We start from the raw sequence: 21,786 nt of genomic DNA on the forward strand, positions 1-21,786 counted from the left end.
ATATCCTGGACCCATTTTTCTATTAGATTGCTAGTCTTTTACTTAATTAATTTGTTGGAAATATTTTAGGGAAATTAGTGCTTGGATGAGAGTTGCAAATATTTTTCCCAGTTTATTATCTGTTTTTTCTCTTATGATGGTTTTTTACCATATAGAAAGTTTATATTTTTATGTAATCAAACTTACTAACCTTTCACCCATAAAGTTTTTATGAGTTTAGTGCCATGCTTAGCTTCTTCCCACCTCAAGACTGCTTTTGTTTTGTTTTGTTTTGTTTTTCTTTTTGCGGACAATTAGCCCTGAGCTAACTTCTGCCACCAATCCTCCTCTTTTTGCTGAGGAAGACTGGCCCTGAGCTAACATCCCTGCCCATCTTCCTCTACTTTATTACAAGGGACACCTACCGCAGTATGGCATGCCAAGCGGTGCCATGTCCGCACTCGGGATCCGAACTGGCAAACCCCAAGCCGCCAAAGCAGAACGTGCAAACTTAACCACTGCGCCACCGGGCCAGCCCCAAGACTGCTTTTATAGTTCATGTGTTTTTTTTTAATAGTTCATATATTTTTGTTTTATCTTAAAAATTTAAAATTTATTTGGGCCTTGTCTTGGTATAGGGTGTGAGATAGGGATCCAGGTTAATTTTTCCCGATGCTTCTTGGTTGTCCCAATACCATTTATTGAAGAATCCATCTTTTCCCTTTGATTTGAAGTGCTGTCTTGATAACATATTAAAATTCCATGTGTGTTTGCATCTATTTATGGACTCCGTATTCTCTTTTATTGCTTGTCTATTCATGTGCCTGTACCACTCTGTTTTAACTACTACAGCTTTACTATAATTCTTTTTATTCCTCTCCAGCTAATTCCCTACCATGTTTGCAAGAGTGCTTTTCCCCAGTCTCTTTGCTTTCTTCACATCCCATCTTTACTCTTAGTAGACAGCTGTCCTTCTACTTGATTAACTAGAAAGAGTGGGGCCACTCCATATGAGCTTCAACCCTCCCGCTCCCCAGCTGCTATGAAACTTCTTTGTCTTTTCCTCATCCTGCATCCTTGAATTATTCCCTTCCCATCAATCGTCCTGCCTCAGCTTCCCCCTTGAATCTTCAGACTGTCTTTCTCTGCAGACATCTCCTCTGTCCACAGCTTACTTGACTCTCTTCTGGTCCAACAAACCTCTTCCTGGCTTTGCTACTTTCTCAGGCCAGCATCCTCGTGTACATTCCTTTCCTTGACATATTTACCAAAAAATTAGTCTCCATTCACTGTCCCAGCTTCCCCACTACCACTTATTCTTTAGAGCCCAGGTTTCCATCCCAATCGCTTGGCTGAAACTTGTCTCACGAGGTCATTGATGACCTCACAGTCACTGAATCCAGGCAGTGTGTGTCAGTTTATCAGCCTTAAACTCTACAGCGTTCAAGACACTTGCCCCCTGCCCCCTGAAACAGCCCTTCCCTTGCCTCTGAGACGCTCTGCTGTCCAAGTCTCTCCTGCCTCTGGCCACTGCCCCATTGTCTGCGCTGGTGCCTCTTCCTCTCTCCTTCCTTGACATGTCACTCTCCTTTGGTGAACTAAATCCCTTTCTGTGGCTGTCACATCAACAAGGATGCCCCTAAATCTACAGATTCCCAACTCCCAAGCTCTTAGACTCTGGGGCGGAATTTCCAAACTGCCTTTAGGAGACCAACTAAGAGGTTATTGTGTCAGTCCAGACGAGGGAAGATGAAGACCTGATGCAAAGGAGTAAGAGGGGATCATTTACTGTCAGCTGCAAGTTGCCTTGCTGTGAAGCAGTGCTTCTCAAGCTTGGCTGCACATTACAGTCACCAGAGGAATTAAAAATAAAGATCTGGAGCCAGCCCTGATGGCCTAGTGGTTAAAGTTCAGCGCTCACTGCCACGGGGACCTGGGTTTGCTTCCCAGTCACAAAACCGCAGCTCACATAGAAGAACTGGAACTACTTACAAGTAGGATATACAACCATGCACTGGAGCTTTGGGGAGGGATAAAAGAAAAAAAGAGGAAGATTGGCAACAGATATTTGCTCAGGGCAAACCTTTCCCTGCAAAGAAAATAAAGATCCCAATGCCCAAGCTGCTCCCCAAACCAGTCAAATGAGCATCTCTGGGGATGGGCCCAGACATCCATATTTTTAAAAACTCCCCAGTGATTCCAGCATGCAGCTGAGTTTGCAAGCGTAGAGCAGGGTGAAAGGGAGGGAGGAGTCTCAGTTGACTCCTGCCATTTGGCTTTGATAAGCAGATGGATGGCCGTGTGGGTCACTACAGTAGGGATTGCCAGAGGAAAGGCGGGTTTGAGGGAAGATGGTGGGTTTTGTGTGGATAGGTTGAGTTGGAGCTGCCTGTGGGCATCCAAGAGGAGTCCCACAGACCTTGAATCTCCCTAAAGCGGGTCTTTCCTGCTCCTGCCGCAGGCCTGCACTGCTGCAGGACAAAGTCCAGGCACACTCCCAGTGCTGGGGCAGTTGAAGTGCGCCTACCTGGACACAGCTCACCTTCCCAGCCGTCCCTCCAAATCGGCTCTCCTCCAGCACCCCACTCCCTAGCCAATAGGACTCCTCACCGTGCTGCCTTTGCGTCTTTTCTCATGCTGTATCACCAAGACGAGTTCCGTGCCATCTCTGGTCAAAATCCATCCCACTCTCGGCTGGCCCCGTGGCCGAGTGGTTAAGTTCGCCCGCTCCGCTGCGGGCAGCCCAGTGTTTCGTTAGTTCGAATCCTGGGCGCGGACATGGCACTGCTCATCAGACCACGCTGAGGCAGCGTCCCACATGCCACAACTAGAAGAACCCACAACGAAGAATACACAACAATGTACCGGGGGGCTTTGGGGAGAAAAAGGAAAAAATAAAAAAAATCTTTAAAAAAAACAAAAAAAAATCCATCCCACTCTCAAGGCATCTCCCATAGCACCTCGTGACCTTACCACCTCTGGCTGTGGGATTTGTGGACAATATTTTACTTGCTAAAGGTTGGAACTGCCTCCTCCTGGGTGATGTGAACAAGGGGGTCACCACCTAGTAACCCCCCTTGGCAAGATTCCAGCACAGAGTGCTTCTCCTCTTGCCTGATGGCTATGCCTTTGAGGATCTAGTTGCTGATCTGCTGTCAACTGTGAGCCCACCAGGCAGGGGGTCCTGTCTTTTTCTCCACACCCAAACACAGAAAAGATAGGACCCACTCCCTTCAAGATTTGTGCCTTAGGGGAGCAGTGATTCTTGGGCCTGAGCGCTGGTGGGGACAGGTTGGGAGTCGGGAGGTGTGATGCACAGCAGGATCTCCAGGGGGACTGGAGAGGTTTAAAAAAGCCCCTCAGGTCGTTCTGTGTGGCTCCTGTTGACTCAGGAGGCTCAAGAGCAGGACACAGCACAGGATGCAGGCAAAGGTGGCAGTGTAGTGTGTCACCCTATCTGGTTCACGGAGACTGCTCTCAACTCCACAGACCTGCTGCAGAAGCCAAGTGGACAAAGGGTGGGAGGGGAGGTGACTTCAGATGCAAAGAGTGGAGACCATGGGCTAGCGCTGCGGGGATGAGGCCTTCCTGCTCTGAAGGGGCAGGGGGACTCCCTCCATCCTGTCCCCCAGATGGTAGCCCTCAAGCACGCCCCACTCCCATCACCCTCTCCACCTCTTCAGCACCTCCCCTAACTTCTTCCTGTCTTCCCCTTTCCCCAGGCTGGCGGGAACTGCCCTGGAGAAGTCCATCTGCATTCAGACCTAGATGATGCCAGAGCTATGACCGGGCCTGCAGGCGTGGTGCCGAGGGGAAATCAGCCATGGAGCAGCCACCGGAGGAAGCCCCTGAGGTCCGGGAAGAGGAGGAGAAAGAAGAAGTGGCAGAGGCAGAAGGAGCCCCAGAGCTCAATGGGGGACCAGAGCACTCGCTTCCTTCCAGCAGCTATGCAGGTGAGGAGGGGCGGGCAGGGGACACGGGCAGAGGAGGCACAGCAGGGCAGAACAGGGAACCTAGCCCTCTGCAGCAGCGTCCTGAAGGTACAGAGTAGCAGAGAAGTTAAGGACAGGAGCCAGACAGCCTAGATTCACACCCCTGCTCTGTTGCCTGTCAGCTGCAGGACCTTGGGCAAGCTGCACCACTTCTTCCTGTAAAACAGACAGGGATCCTAGGGGCTGCGGACATGGACTTCTGTGAGAACTGAATGAGCTAGTGTTTGTAATGCATGTCACTGTCATTATTGTTCCCATCACCACTACCACAGGGGATCCAGGACCAATCTGCATTAACAGCCCACTAGAAGGATCAGTTGTACCTGGGATTGTTATGATCACTCAGAATACAGAATTCAGTTGATCTGGTGCTAATTATACACATCACCAGCTACATTGTAATTAGGCATAAATACTAAGCAGTTAGTATGAATGACTGTAATTAATAACACTTTTGTGTAGCTGGACAGTTTGTTTTGTTTTGTTTATTAAGATTATGATAGATTACAACCTTGTGAGATTTCAGTTGTACATTATTGTTAGTAATGTTGTGGGTACACCACTTCACCCTTTGTGCCCTCCCCCCAGCCCCCTTTTCCCTGGTAACCACCGATGGGTTCTCCATGTCTATATGTTAACTTCCACCTATAAGTGGGGTCATATAGAGTTCGTCTTTCTCTGTCTGGCTTATTTCGCTTAACATAATACCCTCAAGGTCCATCCATGTTGACGCAAATGGAACAATTTGGTCCTTTTTTATGGCTGAGTAGTATTCCATTGTGTATATGTACCATATCTTCTTTATCCAGTCATCAGTTTCTGGGCATTTAGGTTGGTTCCACGTCTTGGCTATTGTAAATAGTGCTGCGATGAACATAGGGGTGCAGGGGACTCTTGGGATTGCTGATTTCAGGTTCTTAGGATAGATACCCAGTAGTGGGATGGCTGGGTCATAGGGTATTTCTATTTTTAACTTTTTGAGAAATCTCCATACTGTTTTCCATAGTGGCTGCACCAGTTTGCATTCCCACCAACAGTGTATGAGGGTTCCTTTTTCTCCACAACCTCTCCAACATTTGTCACTTTTGGTTTTGGATATTTTTGCCAATCTAACGGGTGTAAGGTGATATCTTAGTGTAGTTTTGATTTGCATTTCCCTGATGATTAGGGATGATGAACATCTTTTCATGTGTCTCTTGGCCGTACTTATATCTTCTTTGGAGAAATGTAGCCAGACAGTTTTGAGCTTCTCTTGTCTTGCTTGTTGGTTCCCCTTTATTTATCTGCTGTCAGCAACAGTGTAGACATTTTTCTCTGGTACCTTGTACCATTCTGTCCCCATCTTCCTCATCATCATCGTGCTGTCCCCACCGTCAAGGGCACCCCAGAATCCGTTCCTCAGCCCCTGGCCTTCCCTGCTGCTGCTGTCACCCCTTCCCTGCTCCCTGTCCTGTCCCCCACCTTCTTTTCTTCTTCCTCCACCTAAGTGCCAGCACATCCAGCTGATCCTTGCTCCCTTCCCTGGAGTGAACTAGGATTATGAGAGGATGTACTGCCAGGAGGGGACATCCTGATCTTGCTGCTGGTTTCAGCTGAAGGAGATCCTGGCCACAGGTAGTGATTCAGGGCAGAAGAGTAGGCCCAGCCCACAAGGATGGGCTCTGGAGAAGGAGGTGGATGGTGTCAGAGTTCAGGCAGCGCGGGGGCTGTTGAGGTAGGACAAGCTCCTGCCTGGGCCTGCAGCAGAGAGACCCAAAAACTTGAGCCACACTGCTTTGGACCTGCGCAGCAAGCCCTGGATTTGCAGAGCTTCTTCCTCTTCAGGGTCCGTGGTGGGGAAGGGTGAAGGGAGAGCCATCATCCAGTCCCTCTGATCCCACCCAGACACCCAGGAATGACCAGAGTAGGTCTGGTGTGATTTCAGGGCCCAAGAGACGGTATCCCCCACCCCCCAGGATAACCGACTCCTTCTTGGGTGCGTGGCAGCAGGGATGGCTTTGGAGAGCAAGCCTTTCTCAAAAGAGAGGAATGGCTAACCAGGAGTGATCTGTCACTCAGTGCTAATACACATACTGTTCTGACCTTGAGACAGGCAAGGTGGGTTAGGAAGCAGAGGGAAGACACTGGGGGCTAAGAATGAGCAAGGGATGTCACTGAGGACACCAAGGGGAGTGAAAGCGGAAGAGAGGGCCACGATTTGTGGGGTTTGCGACCTCACTGTCTGCCCTAGCCCACCTTATCCCTGCATCTGTGCTCAGGCGCATAGAAGTTACCAGCAGAGAATGTCCCGTCCTGGGGTTTCCTACACTCCCTTGTAGGGACCATGTTGCCAAGTGATACTGCTGTTCACATGCAGACCAGAGTGTGGTGCCTGGGCACACAGGCAGGGTGAGGTGGGTGTGGTGATGGTGTCCCCGGGAGCTTTATGGGTGGGATTTAGGACTCACGGGGAGATGTCTGGGGCGGGATTGCCCAGCCACCCTTACAGCCCTGTGTATGATGTGGTGTTTAATAGATTCTGTTTATCAATAAATTGATGAAGGTGGAGGTAGAAAGACTTCCTTGTTCAGTAGTTGAAAGAGGAGGGGGTTGTTTAACATAATCACTATGTGTTAAAGCCATAGTGTGTAGAAAGTTCCCACAAATTCTACTAAACAACCCGCCCAACAGAAAAGCAGAAACAGGCAGTTCACAGTAGGACAAATACAAATGGCCAGAAAATATGAAATGTTTTTCAGTCTACTCGCTGATCAAAGAAGGTATCTTCCGGTGAGATGTCATTTAGCCTGTCAGATTGGCAGAGAGGGCTGTGTTGGCCAGAGGGTGAGGACATGGCCCTCAGCCAGTCAGGGTAGAAGGGCTGCTCAGCAGCACAGGCCAATACTTCAGTGTGCATTCCTTTGGCCCTGCTGTTCCCCGCAGGAATGTATCCCATGTAAATACTCGCTCAGTGTGCACAGAGATTTCCACACTTATTTACTGCAGCACTGTTCACAAAAGCAAAACCTGGAAGGCGCCCATCTGTGGGAAATTGGTTATGTAAACTGTGGGAGAGCTATACTGTGGAATGCTCTGTAGTCATTGAATAGGATAAGGTAGGTCTGTATATACCGACAGGGAAGTAAGTTCCTGACCAACTGGGCATCCCATTGTTTAAAAATCCTTATGTATCATGGAAGGCCCTAGAAGAGTACACACAAAAGACTGGTGGAGCTGGGGCTGGCCCGGTGGCCCAGCAGTTAAGTTCACATGTTCTGCTTCGGAGACCCAGGATTTGCTGGTTTGGATCCCGGTGTGCACGTGGCACCACTCATCAAGCCATGCTGTGGTAGGCGTCCCACATATAAAGTAGAGGAAGATGGGCATGGATGTTAGCTCAGGACCAGTCTTCCTCAGCCAAAAGAGGAGGATTGGCAGATGTTAGCTCAGCGCTGATCTTCCTCAAAAAAAAAATAAAATAAAAAAATAAAGACTAGTGGGGCTAACTCAGGGGGTAGGATCATGGGTGGAGAGGATCTCTCATAAGATGCTGCATGCCCTTATGTGTTTTTCTCAATAAGCCTGCAGGACTCTCATAATTTAAAAAGCAACTGCATTGCTTTTCTTTACAAGGTTAAAATAAATTAATTATTATTATTGTTGTTATTTTTAAAAAGGCCAGCAGGTAAGGGGCTCTGGAGACAGAGCCTCATGCTGTGTTGGGGATCACACAGACCAGGACAGGAGCCCCAGGTCTGCCACTGCCAGCTGTGGCCCTCACCAGTGCCTTCACCTCTCCAGTCTCAGTCTCTTCACCTTTAAACGCTGCATCCTGCCCACCTCAGGGCCGGCCGGGTGAGGAGTAAATGGTGGTATCTGACACACCATGGATGTGTCAGCACCTGCTGGTTCCTTGCCCCGCCCCATGAGTCTGTGACTTTGGCCTCTGGAGTCCCCTCAGGGACCCACGAGCTTGTGGTGCAGCCTCGAGCCCTGAACCAGCAGGAAGGCTGCAGAGTTTGCTTGTCTTCTGACCCTCCAGCGGTTCTGCAGTGACCCTGTGCATCTCTCTCCTGAGCTCAACACCTGCCGCCCAGCTCCTCCTCACTCAGGACGGGTCTCACCATTAGCTCTCGGCAGCAAGGAAACTCACGTGACGGGGTTGCCTGGCTAGGTGAGAGCAGGGGCAGCTGGAGCCAGTGTTCACACCCCACTCCTGTCCTCTTCGCCTCCTGCTTCAGTGATGAACATCCCCATCGCAACCGAGAAAGAGGTCAAGGGGCTTAGCTGGGGTCAGAGGAAGAGAAAGTGCCCTTCCTCCTGGCCTTGGTGCCTCCTCTCTCCTAGCAAGCACATGGTGGGTGTCCAGGCAGGTCGTTTAGCCAAGGACAAGGCTGCGTGCCTACCCTAAGGAGCCCACAGTCTAGACGAACAGGGCAACAGAAGTAAGAAGGCTGCTTGATAACCCAACCCCAGAGTCCTGCAGAATTGGCTCTGACTTCAGAAGCTGGTTGCCTGTGGGGTTCTGCCAGCAAATAGGCAGGGCTGGCACCTCCTGGCCCCCCTCACAGCTATGCCAACAGCATCCCTCCAGTGATGGAGACTAGATATTCAGGAGAGCTCTCAACCACACACAGAGGACGGGAATAAAGTCAGGAGTGTCTTATTTCCTGAACTTGTCATCTAAGATGGTGCAGTTAATACCTTACTCTCTGGGTGACGGGGTTAGTGTTTACACTGAACCCAAACATTGGAATGATGGCTTCGTGTCGCCCTCAACAGTGACGTGTCTCATTTATTATAATCACGAGCTATTGATCGGTATATATGGGAAGTGGTAGAGTGCAGTGGGTGAGAGCTCAGTCCCCAGGGTTGGATGGTTCCATGTCACACTGCTCACTCTGCCACTGTATTAGTCGGGCTTTTCTAGAGAAACAGAACCAATAGGATGTGTTGAGAGAGAGAGTTATTTTAGAGTTGGCTCATGCAATTGCGAGGACTGGCAAGTTGAAATTCGGCTGGACAGGCCAGCAGGCTGGAGACCCAGGGAAGCTGATGTTGTGGCTCCAGTTTGAAGGCAGCCTGGAGGCAGAACTCTGTCTTCCTTAGGGAGACTTTGGTCTTTTTTCTTAAGGTTTCAGCTGATTGGCTGAGGCCTACTCACATTGTGGAGAGTACCAATTTAAATGTTAATCACATCTAAAAAATACCTTTACACCAACTTCTAGACTTTTGTTTGACAAAAACTGGGTACCACGGGCACCATGGCCTGGCCAAGCTAACGCAAAAAATTAACCATCAGAGCCTGTCCGCATGTTGTTTAACCTTCTGAGCCTCAGTTTTCTCACCTATAAAATGGGGTAAGAAGACCTGCTTGAAGGGTTGTTTTGAGTTCACATGAGAAGTGTCCAGTGGAGTGCCTGGTGCATAGTAGGCATGCACTGAAAAAGAGGTTTTATTGGGGCCGGCCCCGTGGCCCAGTGGTTAAGTCCTCATGCTCCGCTTCGGCGGCTCAAGGTTTTGCTGGGTCAGATACCAGGCGTGGACATGGCACCGCTCGTCAGGCCGCTGAGGCGATGTCCCACATGCCACAACCAGAGGCACCGACAACTAGAATATACAACTGTGTACTGGGGGGCTTTGGGGAGAGGAAGAAGGAAAACAAAAAGATTGGCAACAGTTGTTAGCTCAGGTGCCGATCTTTAAAAAAAAAAAACGGTTTTATTGGTACAAACTCACAGCCTTTGCAGGGAAGTCATGTTTAGGTTCAGGTCCCAGTCCCACCAGGTGTTAGACAGGTGACCTTGGGCAGAGCACTTAACCTCAGCCATCCTGCGTTTCCTCGTCTTTACATAGTGGCACTTACTGTCTTCCAAGGTGATGTGAAATGCTACTACCAAGCATGAAGACATGTGCTCTGCGCTTAGTGGGGCTGGTGAACGCCAATTCTTGCCCCTTCCCTCCGCAGGGTGGTAGCGGCAGGCCCTCAGGAGATGTTTGGGAGGTCAGGCAGGGTGTGGCTAGGTGGCAGCTCAGAGACATGGCTCAGGGCCCAGATGATGGCTGTCAGGTGAGCAAGTGCATTTCCTGAGAGCAGAGGAAGGGGCTGGGTGAGAGGACGGTGCTGGGCTGGCCTGGGAGAGCAGCTCTGCAGGCGGACAGCCATCAAATGGCAAGCCCAGCGTCTCTCCCGGCCAGCATGCCTGAGGAGCACCAAGGCGGGGCTCTGGGTTGGGGGGAGGGCCTCTTGGAACCCCAGTATCCCACCAGGAGGTCATGGGGGAGGTGGTGGGACCATCAGAACCGGGTGCCTAGAATTCTGCCATCATTACTTTTGGATAGGAAGTGATGGTGATTTGAGGATAAACCCTTAAGCCAGGTGGTCAGTCAGGAAGAGACAGAACCTTTGTCTTTGGAAAACCCACCCCCAAACTACCACCACTCCAGTATCCCCAATATATGCACTCCACAACTAAACCTAGCCCTGTAGGATGTGTCCATTTCTGCCCACCCAGCCCCTCAGCTCCTTTCTGTGCTTGTGTCAGTTCTTGAGTTCTCTTATTCCTCTCAAATAGGCAGAGGGTGCCCTTGTCCCATTACCCTGCCACTGCCAGGCCCCCCTGCCCACTCCCAAGTTCAGCAGCCTACGCCTGTTCACCGCTGGGGGCAGGACCTCTCCCAGGGCTCTGTATCTCTTCCTGACTGGGGCACCTCTGGGACACTCGCCCTGGGTTTCTCCTCTCAACCCAGAGCTCTGCTGCCTGGGTGGCTAGTGGAGCTTGGCCACCTTGGCTTCTTCCAGGGTTCCCGGTGCTCCTGACGTCCTGAGCCGAGGGCCAGCAGCAGGCGAGGATTAGCGAAAGGAGGCGAGGTCTTGTTCTGGGGGCTCTCTGGGCCTCGGAAACAGAGTTTGGGTTTGGGCTTCTGTGAAGCTGTGGAGGAAGAGGGACAACAACTGGAAGAAGGAAGAGCATGGTCTCTGCCTGTGTGGGGCACACAGCTTGGAAAGCCACAGAATTGCGACCTTCTAATAAGCATCATCCTAACTTAAGTGGCTAATTTACACAGCACTCCCAAGTCCCAAGAACTTTCTCTCTGTTAACTCCTTTGCTTCTCCCTGTGACTCTCTGAGATAGATACTGTTGTCGTCTCCATTTTACAGAGGAGGAAACCGAGGCCCAGAGGGCAGAGCTGAGTTTTAAGCCCAGAACTCTGATTTGAACTCAGGCCATGTGGCTCCTGAGTCGCATTCTTACCCCCCACGTCTGCAGTTTCTGAGCACCTGGAAACCAACTTTGAGGTCATCCGAAGCCCTCACCTTTCAGCCCAGAGAGGGGAGCAGTCACTTTCCCTGATAGCCTCAAACCCGGGTGATGGCTCCTTCGTAGCCCTGCACCACTCTGCCTCCCCTCAGCTGGCGCTGCCGCTCACGATGGTTGCTCTAGTTTTCTTACCTCATTTAATTGAAGGTAGGGTCTGGGTCCTGCCCTGCACACAGGAGGTGCTCGTCAAATGTCCGCTGAATCAAAAGAGAGGGTAGCTTTGCCACGTGCAGTGCCAACAGCAGCCAAATGCCCAGACACCTGCTAAGCCTCCAGGGCCACGAGGGAGAATGAGGAGGGCACCTCCAAGAGGTGGGAACAGTCCGGGGTGATTGTCACTGTGAACAAGACTCAGTGGTGGAGGTGGGCTTTGAGATCGAAAGGAACGTGTTTAGAGACGTTCCGAGTCTAGCAGAGGAGGCACAAATGCAAGCCACAAAAACATCTCTGCTTACAAGAAGAGCCACAAAGCAAACATGTACACAGACCACACAGGTCAGAGAAGGAAGTGCCGGAAACCTTCCCTGCCCAGCTTTGGAGCGGGTCTCTGCAGAGGGTGTTTACGTGTCACCTTGTTTTCTCCCAACAACTGGTAATGTGAGTTCGATTGCCCCTATTATGATGCCTCCAGGAGTGGCGGACCCTGCCCAGCCCCTCCAGCCAGTTGGTGCTGAGGCCAGGACGCCCAGGCAGCCTGAGGACCGCGTATTCCACAGAGTCCCTGAGGGCCTGCTCCGCGTCCCTCAGCAGTGCCCTGGTGGACAGAGTCCTGCCCTGTGGCCCTTACATTCTAGTGGGCCACCCAACACTGAGTAAACACACACAGACTGTCAGGTGGTGACAGAAGCTGCTGAGAACATCAAAGCCACTTTGCCCTCTCCGGCTGCAGGCTTCCCCCGCAGCACCAGGCCCAGGAAGTGGAGAGAGCCCACTGTCCCCCGTCTGTGTGCTGAGGGGGCCATTACATCCCTTTGACTGAAGGTTAGGAGCTAAGGCTCTGGGACAGGACAGGCCGTTTTAGGAACCAGGGACTGTCACCCCTACCCTCACCAGCCCAGGAAGGGAGCAGGCTGCTGGGTCATCTCTGCTGAGATCTGGTGCTTTTCCTCCACCTTCTGTGACTGGGATGGGGTCTGGCTGGAGGCTTTCCTGCTGTCACTCCTAGGGCCCTAGGTGGGGCTGGGGGAGTGGGGTGGGAGGTGTGGGAGGAGTGGAGTGTGCTTTGGTCTGGGGACGTTATTCCATAGTAGGGTAATCAAGATCTTTTGCAGAGACTGTATTCTGTATTGTAGAGAGAGAGGAATGCAGCCTGGAAAATGTTAAGTCTGTGCTCATCGGCATGGCTTGGGTCTCCCTAAGGTGCTGCTCCCTAAGCACCTCTGGTTTGGGTTTGGCCCCTGCCCCTGAGGAGGTTGCTCAGTCATCAGGGAAGAGAGGAGAGAATATCCGATTGGCAGTCAGCATGGCAGAGGCAGGACAGGTGGCATATGGGGTCATGCAACTGGCACTGGGCTGTGAGTCAGGAGACTGGGGCTCAGTGCAGGTCCCCTTTCCAAGGAAAGGGCTAATTTCTGAGTGTGCAAGGGAGCGATTCAGAAGAGACTCCCAGTGCTTCTTCCTAAGTCGTCTGACAGCACATATACCCCCACGTCATTGCCATGGCCCACACTCTCAACAGCTAGTTCAAACATCTGTACCTTTAATAGAAAAAACTTGGGGAAATCGTATGCTGCCCACTCAACATGACTGATACCTGTGCTCTTTCTACTCAAGAAGTTTCATGGGATTGAACTTGAGCTTCTCGAGAGACCCTTCACAGCATCTCTGGAGTCCATGCAAGAATTGAATTTCGGGGGGCTCAGGGGTTCTGCAGATGTCTGCACTTCTGCAGAACACACTTCACACAACCCCATGTGGGCCCACACAGTGGAGCCTCTTATGCCAGGAGAGGCACTTCCTGAGGACAGACTAAAGAGATTCTGTCTGCTTTCTTCCTCTTGCTCCCCTCCTCCCAAAACACAATCGTCCGCCCACACCCTCTCCTCCTCAACCGTGAGTTCAGCCCACGAAGGCTCTGACTTACACCAGATAGTAATAGCTGCCGTTTCCAGAACACCTGCCATGAGTCAGGTCTGGGGGAAGTGTTTGGAAACTTTTTGCCATCCTCCCAGAGGAGCTGTCCTTAACCCTGTGTTCTAGATGAAGAAACTGATCCTGAGAAAGGTTGACTCCCCGGAGACACATAGCTCTTAAGTGGCTGAGCCGAGGGCTATGTGATTCAGAAACATGGGCTCTTCCCGCCACCTTGCTGCCCTGTGGGCTCCAGTCACCTCCCCTGGCCCCCAGGCCCAGCAGAATATGAAGCCACCCCTGTGTTGTGTGTGTGCAGACCTCTCCCGGAGCTCCTCGCCACCGTCACTGCTGGACCAGCTGCAAATGGGCTGTGACGGGGCCTCGTGCGGGAGCCTCAACATGGAGTGCCGCGTGTGTGGGGACAAGGCATCAGGCTTCCACTACGGTGTTCACGCATGCGAGGGGTGCAAGGTATGGGCAATGGGGGGTGCTGGCTGGCCTTCAGGCTGTGGTCATATGGTGAGTTGACCTGCCAGTCTTTCCCTGGTGTGGGGTGGGGCCCCGACAATACCCTCTGGGCGATCCCCACCTGGGAGGCAGCCAGGCCCTGGGGCCCATTCCAGGCCTCAGCTCTGGGTCCTGGTGGAGAGGAGGGGTCCCTTTGTCAGAGCTTCCCTGCTGGGCACCTGCCCCGCTAACAGAGGCACTCACCTGGGCTCTCTTGGCTTCTGATAGCCCCTAGGGACCTGGCTCAAGAGGGCGGCAGGACAGAATGATGTCTTGAGCGGGGCCATCTTCCTGAGGTCAGGGTTTTCTGTGCCTCAAGGCCTGAAGGAGCCTCTTTAAAAAAAAAAATGGAAAGTTACATTTCTTTTTCCAGTGGTGCTTTTGGGTTCTTCTTCCTAATGGTACACCCATCAAAATTTCACATAGTACTGTGTTAAACCACTACCTGGAAAATACCCAGAACTAGACACATTTATGAATAAATCAAGTTAGCTACCATACAATTTCCTGTCACCAAACTAACAAAGAAGCATTTGAAATAAATACGGTATATATCATTTTAATTATTGCAAAAGTTTTAGAGTTAGTCTTCTTCTCCCTCTTCCCTCCGGGAAAATTTCCCATTACGTCCAAATGTCAGGAGTTTTTACATTTTTATGCATAATTGGGCCTCCTGGCGCAACCCAGTGGGCAGAGCAGGACTCTCAGCCTCTCGCCTCCTTGTGGCTCTCCCTCACCTGTTCGCTGCTCCTCAGGGCTTCTTCCGTCGGACCATCCGCATGAAGCTGGAATATGAGAAGTGCGCGCGGAGCTGCAAGATCCAGAAGAAGAACCGCAACAAGTGCCAGTACTGCCGCTTCCAGAAGTGCCTGGCGCTGGGCATGTCGCACAACGGTGAGCCGCCCGGGCGTGGCTCACGCGGCCGGAAGGCCAGGCTTCAGGGAGCCCAGAAAGGGGGTGCCCTCATCAGTGCCTGGCATGTAGGAAGCACTGCGTAAATGTCAGCTGTTGACCTTGCTGGCCTGGATCCTGAGTCTTGGAGCCAGCACAAGCTGGCCTAAAGTCTTCCTTCCCCACACCGCCCAGTGTCCATCGTGGGTCCCAGGCTTGGAGCCATCTCCGCCTGTCTGTACCTGAGGCTCACCCTCTCTGGCCTGGAGGGGAACTGGGAATTGACCCCAGCTCCAGTGGTGTTGGAAACCATTCCCAGAGCCTCAAGCCTGTCTCAGATGACCCGGCACAATGTGAAAAGCCACTGCCAAGGCCTGGGATCCCCTCAGCCCTTCTTGGTTATTAAGGGTGGGTAGGAGCCAGGTGGGAGTTTCCTGGAGGCCAGCCATGCCCAGGAGACAGAGCCTGCCCTGCACTGTGCTCCAGACCTCCTCAGAGTCTCGTCTTCAGACCTCATAAAGTAGGATTTTGCAAACCCCACCTGCCTCCTCTTTACCCCTCTAGGTTAGATGCCCAGAGGACAGGGGAGAGCCTCCTGTTTAAACATTTCCACCCACAGACACCCTAACTGTCACTGTCTTGCATCTTAGAGGGTGGCAGGATCTGAGTGCTCCGTCGCAGCTTTTCCTAGGTGATAGGGTCTGGGGGTTTGATCCCTCCCCTCAGTCTGTATCTACCTGCGCCCCACTCCCTGGGAGGGGGAGAGGATTTCCTAGGAGATCTCAGGGCTGGCTGAATTCTCGTTTGTCCTCGGAGAAGCCAGATTCGTGTCCTGTTCCGTTCCTAATGACTGCAGTTTCTGAGAACTTACTTTGTGAATACTCTCATTTAGTTGTTCTGACAACCCGTGAGATTTAAGTATTAGCCCCATTTTTCTTAAGAAGAAAGGTGAAGTAGGCTCCCAGAGTCACACGGCCGGTAAGCTGCCAAGCTAGGACTCAAGCACGGGCCTTTTCACCAAAGCCTGTCTCCCTGCCTGCCATGCTCCCCCAGCCCCCAGCCAGAGGGGTCAGTCACTGTGCGTTAAGGCCCTGGTGTGCCGCGCCCTGTGAACAAGACAGAGTCCTGTCCTCCTGGAGCTTCTGTTCTGGAGGGGTTCCCCCACGTTCTGACTGGCTGGCTCTAGAGCTTTTGAGGACCCTGGGCTCAAAAAGTGTGTCTCCGTCCTTGGGGATCAAGGAGGTTAGAGGTGCTGGCCCCTGCCTGGGCTCCCCGGTGACTGTCCCCCCACCTCTGCAGCCATCCGCTTTGGCCGGATGCCAGAGGCCGAGAAGAGGAAGCTGGTGGCAGGGCTGACAGCAAGTGAGGCGAGTCAGCACAACCCACAGGTAGCTGACCTGAAGGCCTTCTCCAAGCACATCTACAATGCCTACCTGAAAAACTTCAACATGACCAAAAAGAAGGCCCGCGGCATCCTCACCGGCAAGGCCAGCCACTCGGCGGTGAGTGTTACTGCTCGGCCTGGCAGCATCCCAGGCTCTGGGCCCCACTGCCACCTGCCCGACTCCTGGGAGAACCAGGCCTCCTTCCTCCCCTAAGTTCATGGTACAGGCAGGGTATGGGGAGCACATGGGCGGGAGTCCCCCAAGGCCTGGCCTCTAATGGGGCCTGGTTTTCAGCCCTTTGTGATCCACGACATCGAGACATTGTGGCAGGCAGAGAAAGGCCTGGTGTGGAAGCAGCTGGTGAATGGCCTGCCACCCTACAAGGAGATCAGCGTGCATGTCTTCTACCGCTGCCAGTGCACCTCGGTGGAGACCGTGCGTGAGCTCACCGAGTTCGCCAAGAGCATCCCCAGCTTCAGCAACCTCTTCCTCAACGACCAGGTGACCCTTCTCAAGTATGGCGTGCATGAGGCCATCTTCGCCATGCTGGCTTCCATCATCAACAAGGATGGGCTGCTGGTGGCCAGTGGCACTGGTTTTGTCACTCGTGAGTTCCTACGCAGCCTCCGAAAGCCCTTTGGTGACATCTTGGAGCCCAAGTTCGAGTTTGCTATCAAGTTCAATGCCCTGGAACTTGATGACAGTGACCTGGCCCTCTTCATTGCAGCCATCATTCTGTGTGGAGGTAAGTGAGGGTGGGGCGTGTGGGCCGGTCCCCATAGCCAGCCCTCCTGGGGCTTGGGCTCTCACTGCAGGGGGCACAGCCTAAGCTGGGACAGCATGGGGCAGTGTCCATGTGATGATGATGGCAGTGGAATGTGCGAGGCACTCAGTGTACATGCAGGAGCAGCTCCGTCTTGTACAGATGGAGTTGAGATAGAAAAAAGACTGAAAGGAAATACGCCAACATGTTGATGGGGGTTGTTTCTGGTGTTGGAGAAATTTTCTGTATTTTACCTGCGGTTTTCAAATTCTGACACCATAAATATAATAATCATGCTAACAGTGGCATAGAGCTTACTTCATGCCAGGCACTGTTCTAGTACCTTTTCTGAGATTATACTCATTTGTTCCTCACAATAACCCTGTGCGGAAGGTACTTCTGTTATCCCCGTTTTACAGATGAAGAAACTGAAGTCCAGAGAGGCCGAGTGACCTGTACGTAGCCTCATCTCTAGTCTGTGGTAAAGACAGGATTTGAATCCAGGCAGTAGGCCAGCCGGGTGGCACAGCGGTTAAGTTCGCACATTCCACTTCGGCAGCCGGGCTGTCGCCAGTTCACATCCCAGGCGCGGACCTACCCACTGCTTGGCAAGCCATGCTGTGGCAGGCATCCCCCGTATAAAGTGGAGGAAGATGGGCACGGATGTGAGCTCAGGGCCAGTCTTCCTCAGCAAAAACAGGAGGATTGGTGGCAGATGTTAGCTCAGGGCTAATTTTCCTCAAAAAAAAAAAAAAATGAATCCAGGCAGTGAGTTTCTTAACTACAATACTATCCTGCCTAGTCAGGAAAGAAACAAAACAAAACAAAGGAGGCGGGCCAGGAGGAGGGCTCTGGGGACTAGAGCAGTCAGTGGGGCCGTCACTGACAGGGCAGGGCTTGGGTCTGTCACAGCAAGGAGGCCTGCGGTGCCCTGGGCCAAGTCACCCATGCGAGGTGGGCGTAGGGGGGTTCCCCTGCCCTTCTGAGACCTCACGTGCCTGTTCCCTCCCACACGTCTTCCCTGTGTCCCCACAGACCGGCCAGGCCTTATGAACGTGCCACAAGTGGAGGCCATCCAGGACACCATCCTGCGTGCCCTCGAGTTCCACCTGCAGGCCAACCACCCCGACGCCCAGTACCTCTTCCCCAAGCTGCTGCAGAAGATGGCTGACCTGCGGCAGCTGGTCACCGAGCACGCCCAGATGATGCAGCGCATCAAGAAGACTGAGACCGAGACCTTGCTGCACCCCCTGCTCCAGGAGATCTACAAGGACATGTACTGAGGGATGTGCCCAGGGCCTCCCGGCAGGCCTCCAGGAGACTGAGACTCGGGGGCTGGGGGACAGAGCTGGCACAGGCGCCACTCACGGGACTTTCCTGTTGGCCAGCCCCTGGGCGCTCAGCACGGCACCCGAGCAGTGGGGTCACGCCCCCGTGTGCTCAGACACAGGGCCTCTCGCTCCTGATCGTTTTCCCTTCCTTTGTCTCCCTCTTGCTCACTTCCTCTTTCCTCTCTAGTCTCTGCTCATTCTCTTCCTTTGTCTCTATAGGTTCCTTTTCCCTCTTCCCTCCTCCCTCACCTCCCTTTCTCTCTCTCCATTCCCACATCTGTCCCTGTCTCTTTCTGTGAGACAGTTTGTACTATTTCACCAGCGGCATAGAACACGACCTCTGCTTTTGCCCCCCTTGCTCCCCGGAGCAGGAGGAAGTGGGGCCTGCCCTCTGCACCAACAGTCACCTGCAGGGTAAGGGCCTCACTTCTGCTCCTGTCTTCACAGTGAGGGACTCGAGTCATCCAAAGAAACACTAAGCTCTCTGGGCCCGGCTCCCTGGGGACGCCACGCAGGGTCTAGGCTGACTGCAGCAGCACCTAGTCCCTGGGTCCCTCCTCGAGGGCCAGGACGCCTCCCCCAGACTGTCACCACCCTTCGGGGGCTGGCGCCCCCTGACCCAGCCAGCGCCACCCAGCAGCACAGCCCCGCCTCACTGATACCCAGCGCTCTTTCATTCTTTTCACTGGTATTCCAGGCCAGTGTTGCTGATCGCCCCCTGCGCTGGCCGCTGGGGGACACCCCCCAGCCTGGAAGGAGGTAGGGTTCCCTCCAGGTGGGGGCCCCCATCCCCCATTGGAGAGGAGTGAGTCTCAAGGGAGGTGGAGGTTGGTAGGGAAGGCAGCCAGCAGTACACTTAATTCTGACCCCAGGCCTTGGGGTCGGCCCCCATCATGCTTTCCCACCACTCTGCAGCAGCCACCGAGTCCTGCCTCCGTTGTGTCAGCACTGCAGCTCCCACTCAGTGCCAGGGCCTGGCCTCAAATGTGACGCTCCTTTCTCCAGCCGGGAGGCACGGCACTGGCTCCAGCCTGGCTGAGGCTCACGCCCCCGACACATGCACGCACACACTCCATGGAGCTGCCTCTCCAGCACACACCACAGGCACTGAGGTCACTTTACCTGCAGCTTCCACACACAGCCGCCCCCAGACAGGTGGGCACTCAGAGGGACCAACAGGTGGACGGGCAGAGCCCTGACCTGCCCCAGGGCTGTGCCAGATCCCTTGGTGGGCAGAGGTGTCCTGCTGAGTCAGCTCACTGGGGGAGGTGCCAGGGGTGAACTGATCCTACTCATTGTGACACTCATTTGTCCCAGCAATTCTGCTGCCCTTCTTTCCCCTGTATTTGGCCCAGCTGGTCATGTGGCCTCTGGGGACCAGGGGCCTTGCCAGGCCCAGCCCACCCCTCTGGCCCGTTCCCCTACCCTCCCTCTCCGCCCAAGTGAAGTGCACTTGCCTTGGAGGAGGGCTCAAGCCTAGCGCAAGGGCTTTGTCTGAGCAGGAGGGCAGAGCCCGCCCAGGCTGCTTTTCCAGGCAGCAGACTGGCTGGGGTCTCTGAGAATGGCGGTGGAAGATGTGTGGTTAGAGCCCAGGCTTCCTGGGTCCTGTCTGGTCCTCCTTCCCGAGGGGCCTTTCCTTCTCTGCCCCAGGACCACTCTCTACTGGCAAGATTCTCCCCTCTCCCCGCCCACCCTCGCTGACCAGGGACTTGGGTTGGGTGCATCCTTTGGGCCAGTGCTGTGAAGAAAGAGATGCTGTGCCTGACACACCGCCCCCCCCACCCCCCGCCGCCAGCCGTGTGCCCCTGTCCCCACCCCGGTCTGACGCCGAGAGTAGCACACAGCTCTTCTCAGTGTCTGAACAGTCTCCAAAACTGAAATGTATATTTTTGCTAGGAGCCCCAGCTTCCTGTGTTTTTAATATAAATAGTGTACACAGACTGACAGAACTTTAAATAAATGGGAATTAAATATTTAAGAGTTGATTTAGGCTGACACAGTTCTTTATGTGTTTTTCCTGAGCGCTCACAGGATCCCTCCCCGTCCTCCGTGTCCAGTGCGGAGGAGGAAACTTGGTTGGGCAAACAAGACTTTAGGGTGCTGGCCGGGAGGGTGAGTTCCGGCCTGTGGGAGCTCCCATCATGCCCTCGCCTCCTGCCCTGCTCCCACTCCTCCATCAGCAAGGGCTGCAGGGCACTGAGAAGATGTCTTTCCTGCCCCGCCAGGGGAATTTAGGGTGGGAGGGGGAGAAAGGACGCACTCTGGGAAGGAGGTGTGGTGCCACGGCACAAACCGGGGTTGGGTGTGCAGGTTCTTGGAGGGCCTCAGAAGGATCCTGGAGGAGGTGACCCTCTCTGGTGGGGGGGCTTGCAAAGCCAAAGCCCATCAGTCACTGTCAGCTTTTTGCCACCCTCACGAGAGAGCAGGGCTTTCCTCTCCTTAGCCAACGCCCCAGTTTTCTCTTCTCGCAGGGGTGCCACCTTCACAGAGTCTCCAGGCAAGCCCAGCCCTCGGCAGCCATCCTCTGGCTGCAGTGTGAGGCAAGCTCAAGGAACGTTACAGCGCTTTCTAGCCAGGGGAACAACCACCGCTAAGATATTTCAAGATGGGGCATTTACCTCAGGGGATTCTTAGGAAAGTATTGAAAGGACTGAAAGATCCAAAGAGGGAAAACAGGTCATCCAGACATCAGTGACCGGGAAGCCACTCAGCTCCAGGGCTGGGGGGGAAAGTGTTATCTAGAGGCCACCATCCCTGGAATACCCGCTGACCCTGCAGAAAGCCCGCCGCCTGTCGATTTGCCTGTAGAGTCAGAGCCCATGCACACTGTACACGTGGGGCTGCCAGGGTGCTCGCAGCCACCACCACTGCTGCTACCCCTGGGACCTCATCACTTGAGCAAGAAGCCTGGAGTTGGGACGCAGCTGCTCCTGCCAGAAGTGCCATCCGTGTTTGGGGGTGGAGGGGCAGCTTCTCCCTTCTTCCTGTCTTCCAGTCTGTTGCCCATACCTTCCATTGAAAAAACAACAGTAAGGGAGTCTAGGAAATGTAGTTTGCAGACTTGCAGCCCTTGCTGTGTAGAGGAGTGCCTGGAAGAGTAGACATGGATCCAAAAGCCAGCAAATAACTCGCACACAGTACAAACCCCAGCCACAGCTGAGCTCTCTCAGGTTGAGGCTCGCAGCTTAAGGCGGTGGTCAAATCTGACACTTGCCTCCCTGTTTTCTCTTTCGCTGGCCAGGTAGACAGAGCAATCCGAACTCTGTCGAGTCTCAGATGGTTCCTCTCAGACAGGAGAGCGACGTTCCTAAGGGAATGGGAGGGAAAGAGGAGGCGGCTTGCTTAGATCGGGGGCATCTCTGAAATTGGTAGTCTTGCTTATGATGGAATCTTCCGGTTTGCTTGGTTTATTTTTCTCACCTCCCTATCTTTTCCCACACCACCATCAGGTGGGAGAAAAATAGTTGAAGACTGTGGCTCAGTTGTTAAAAGCCAGTCCTCTTTCGATCACTAACGAGGTAAGATCAGAGGATGCCAAACAGCTAGATGTAGCTCAGTTCAGAG

General features: G+C 53.3%; 1 protein-coding gene across 2 annotated transcripts in view; it reads left to right on the plus strand.

Moving 5' to 3' along the window:
- PPARD (peroxisome proliferator activated receptor delta) overlaps nt 1–20,205 on the plus strand; it is a 73,236-nt gene extending 53,031 nt beyond the window's left edge. The window contains exons 3-8 of one of the 2 annotated variants that reach the window (XM_001498870.7): nt 3,702–3,932; nt 13,662–13,816; nt 14,608–14,746; nt 16,043–16,245; nt 16,423–16,873; nt 17,927–20,205. In XM_001498870.7, the coding sequence (XP_001498920.3) occupies nt 3,803–3,932; nt 13,662–13,816; nt 14,608–14,746; nt 16,043–16,245; nt 16,423–16,873; nt 17,927–18,174 (1,326 nt within the window). In that variant the 5' untranslated portion in view covers nt 3,702–3,802 and the 3' untranslated portion in view covers nt 18,175–20,205. 2 annotated transcript variants of the gene reach the window in all.
- The last annotated feature ends 1,581 nt before the right edge of the window (nt 20,206–21,786 follow it).

This window comes from Equus caballus, chromosome 20 (assembly GCF_041296265.1).
Source record: "Equus caballus isolate H_3958 breed thoroughbred chromosome 20, TB-T2T, whole genome shotgun sequence".
NCBI lineage: Eukaryota > Metazoa > Chordata > Mammalia > Perissodactyla > Equidae > Equus > Equus caballus.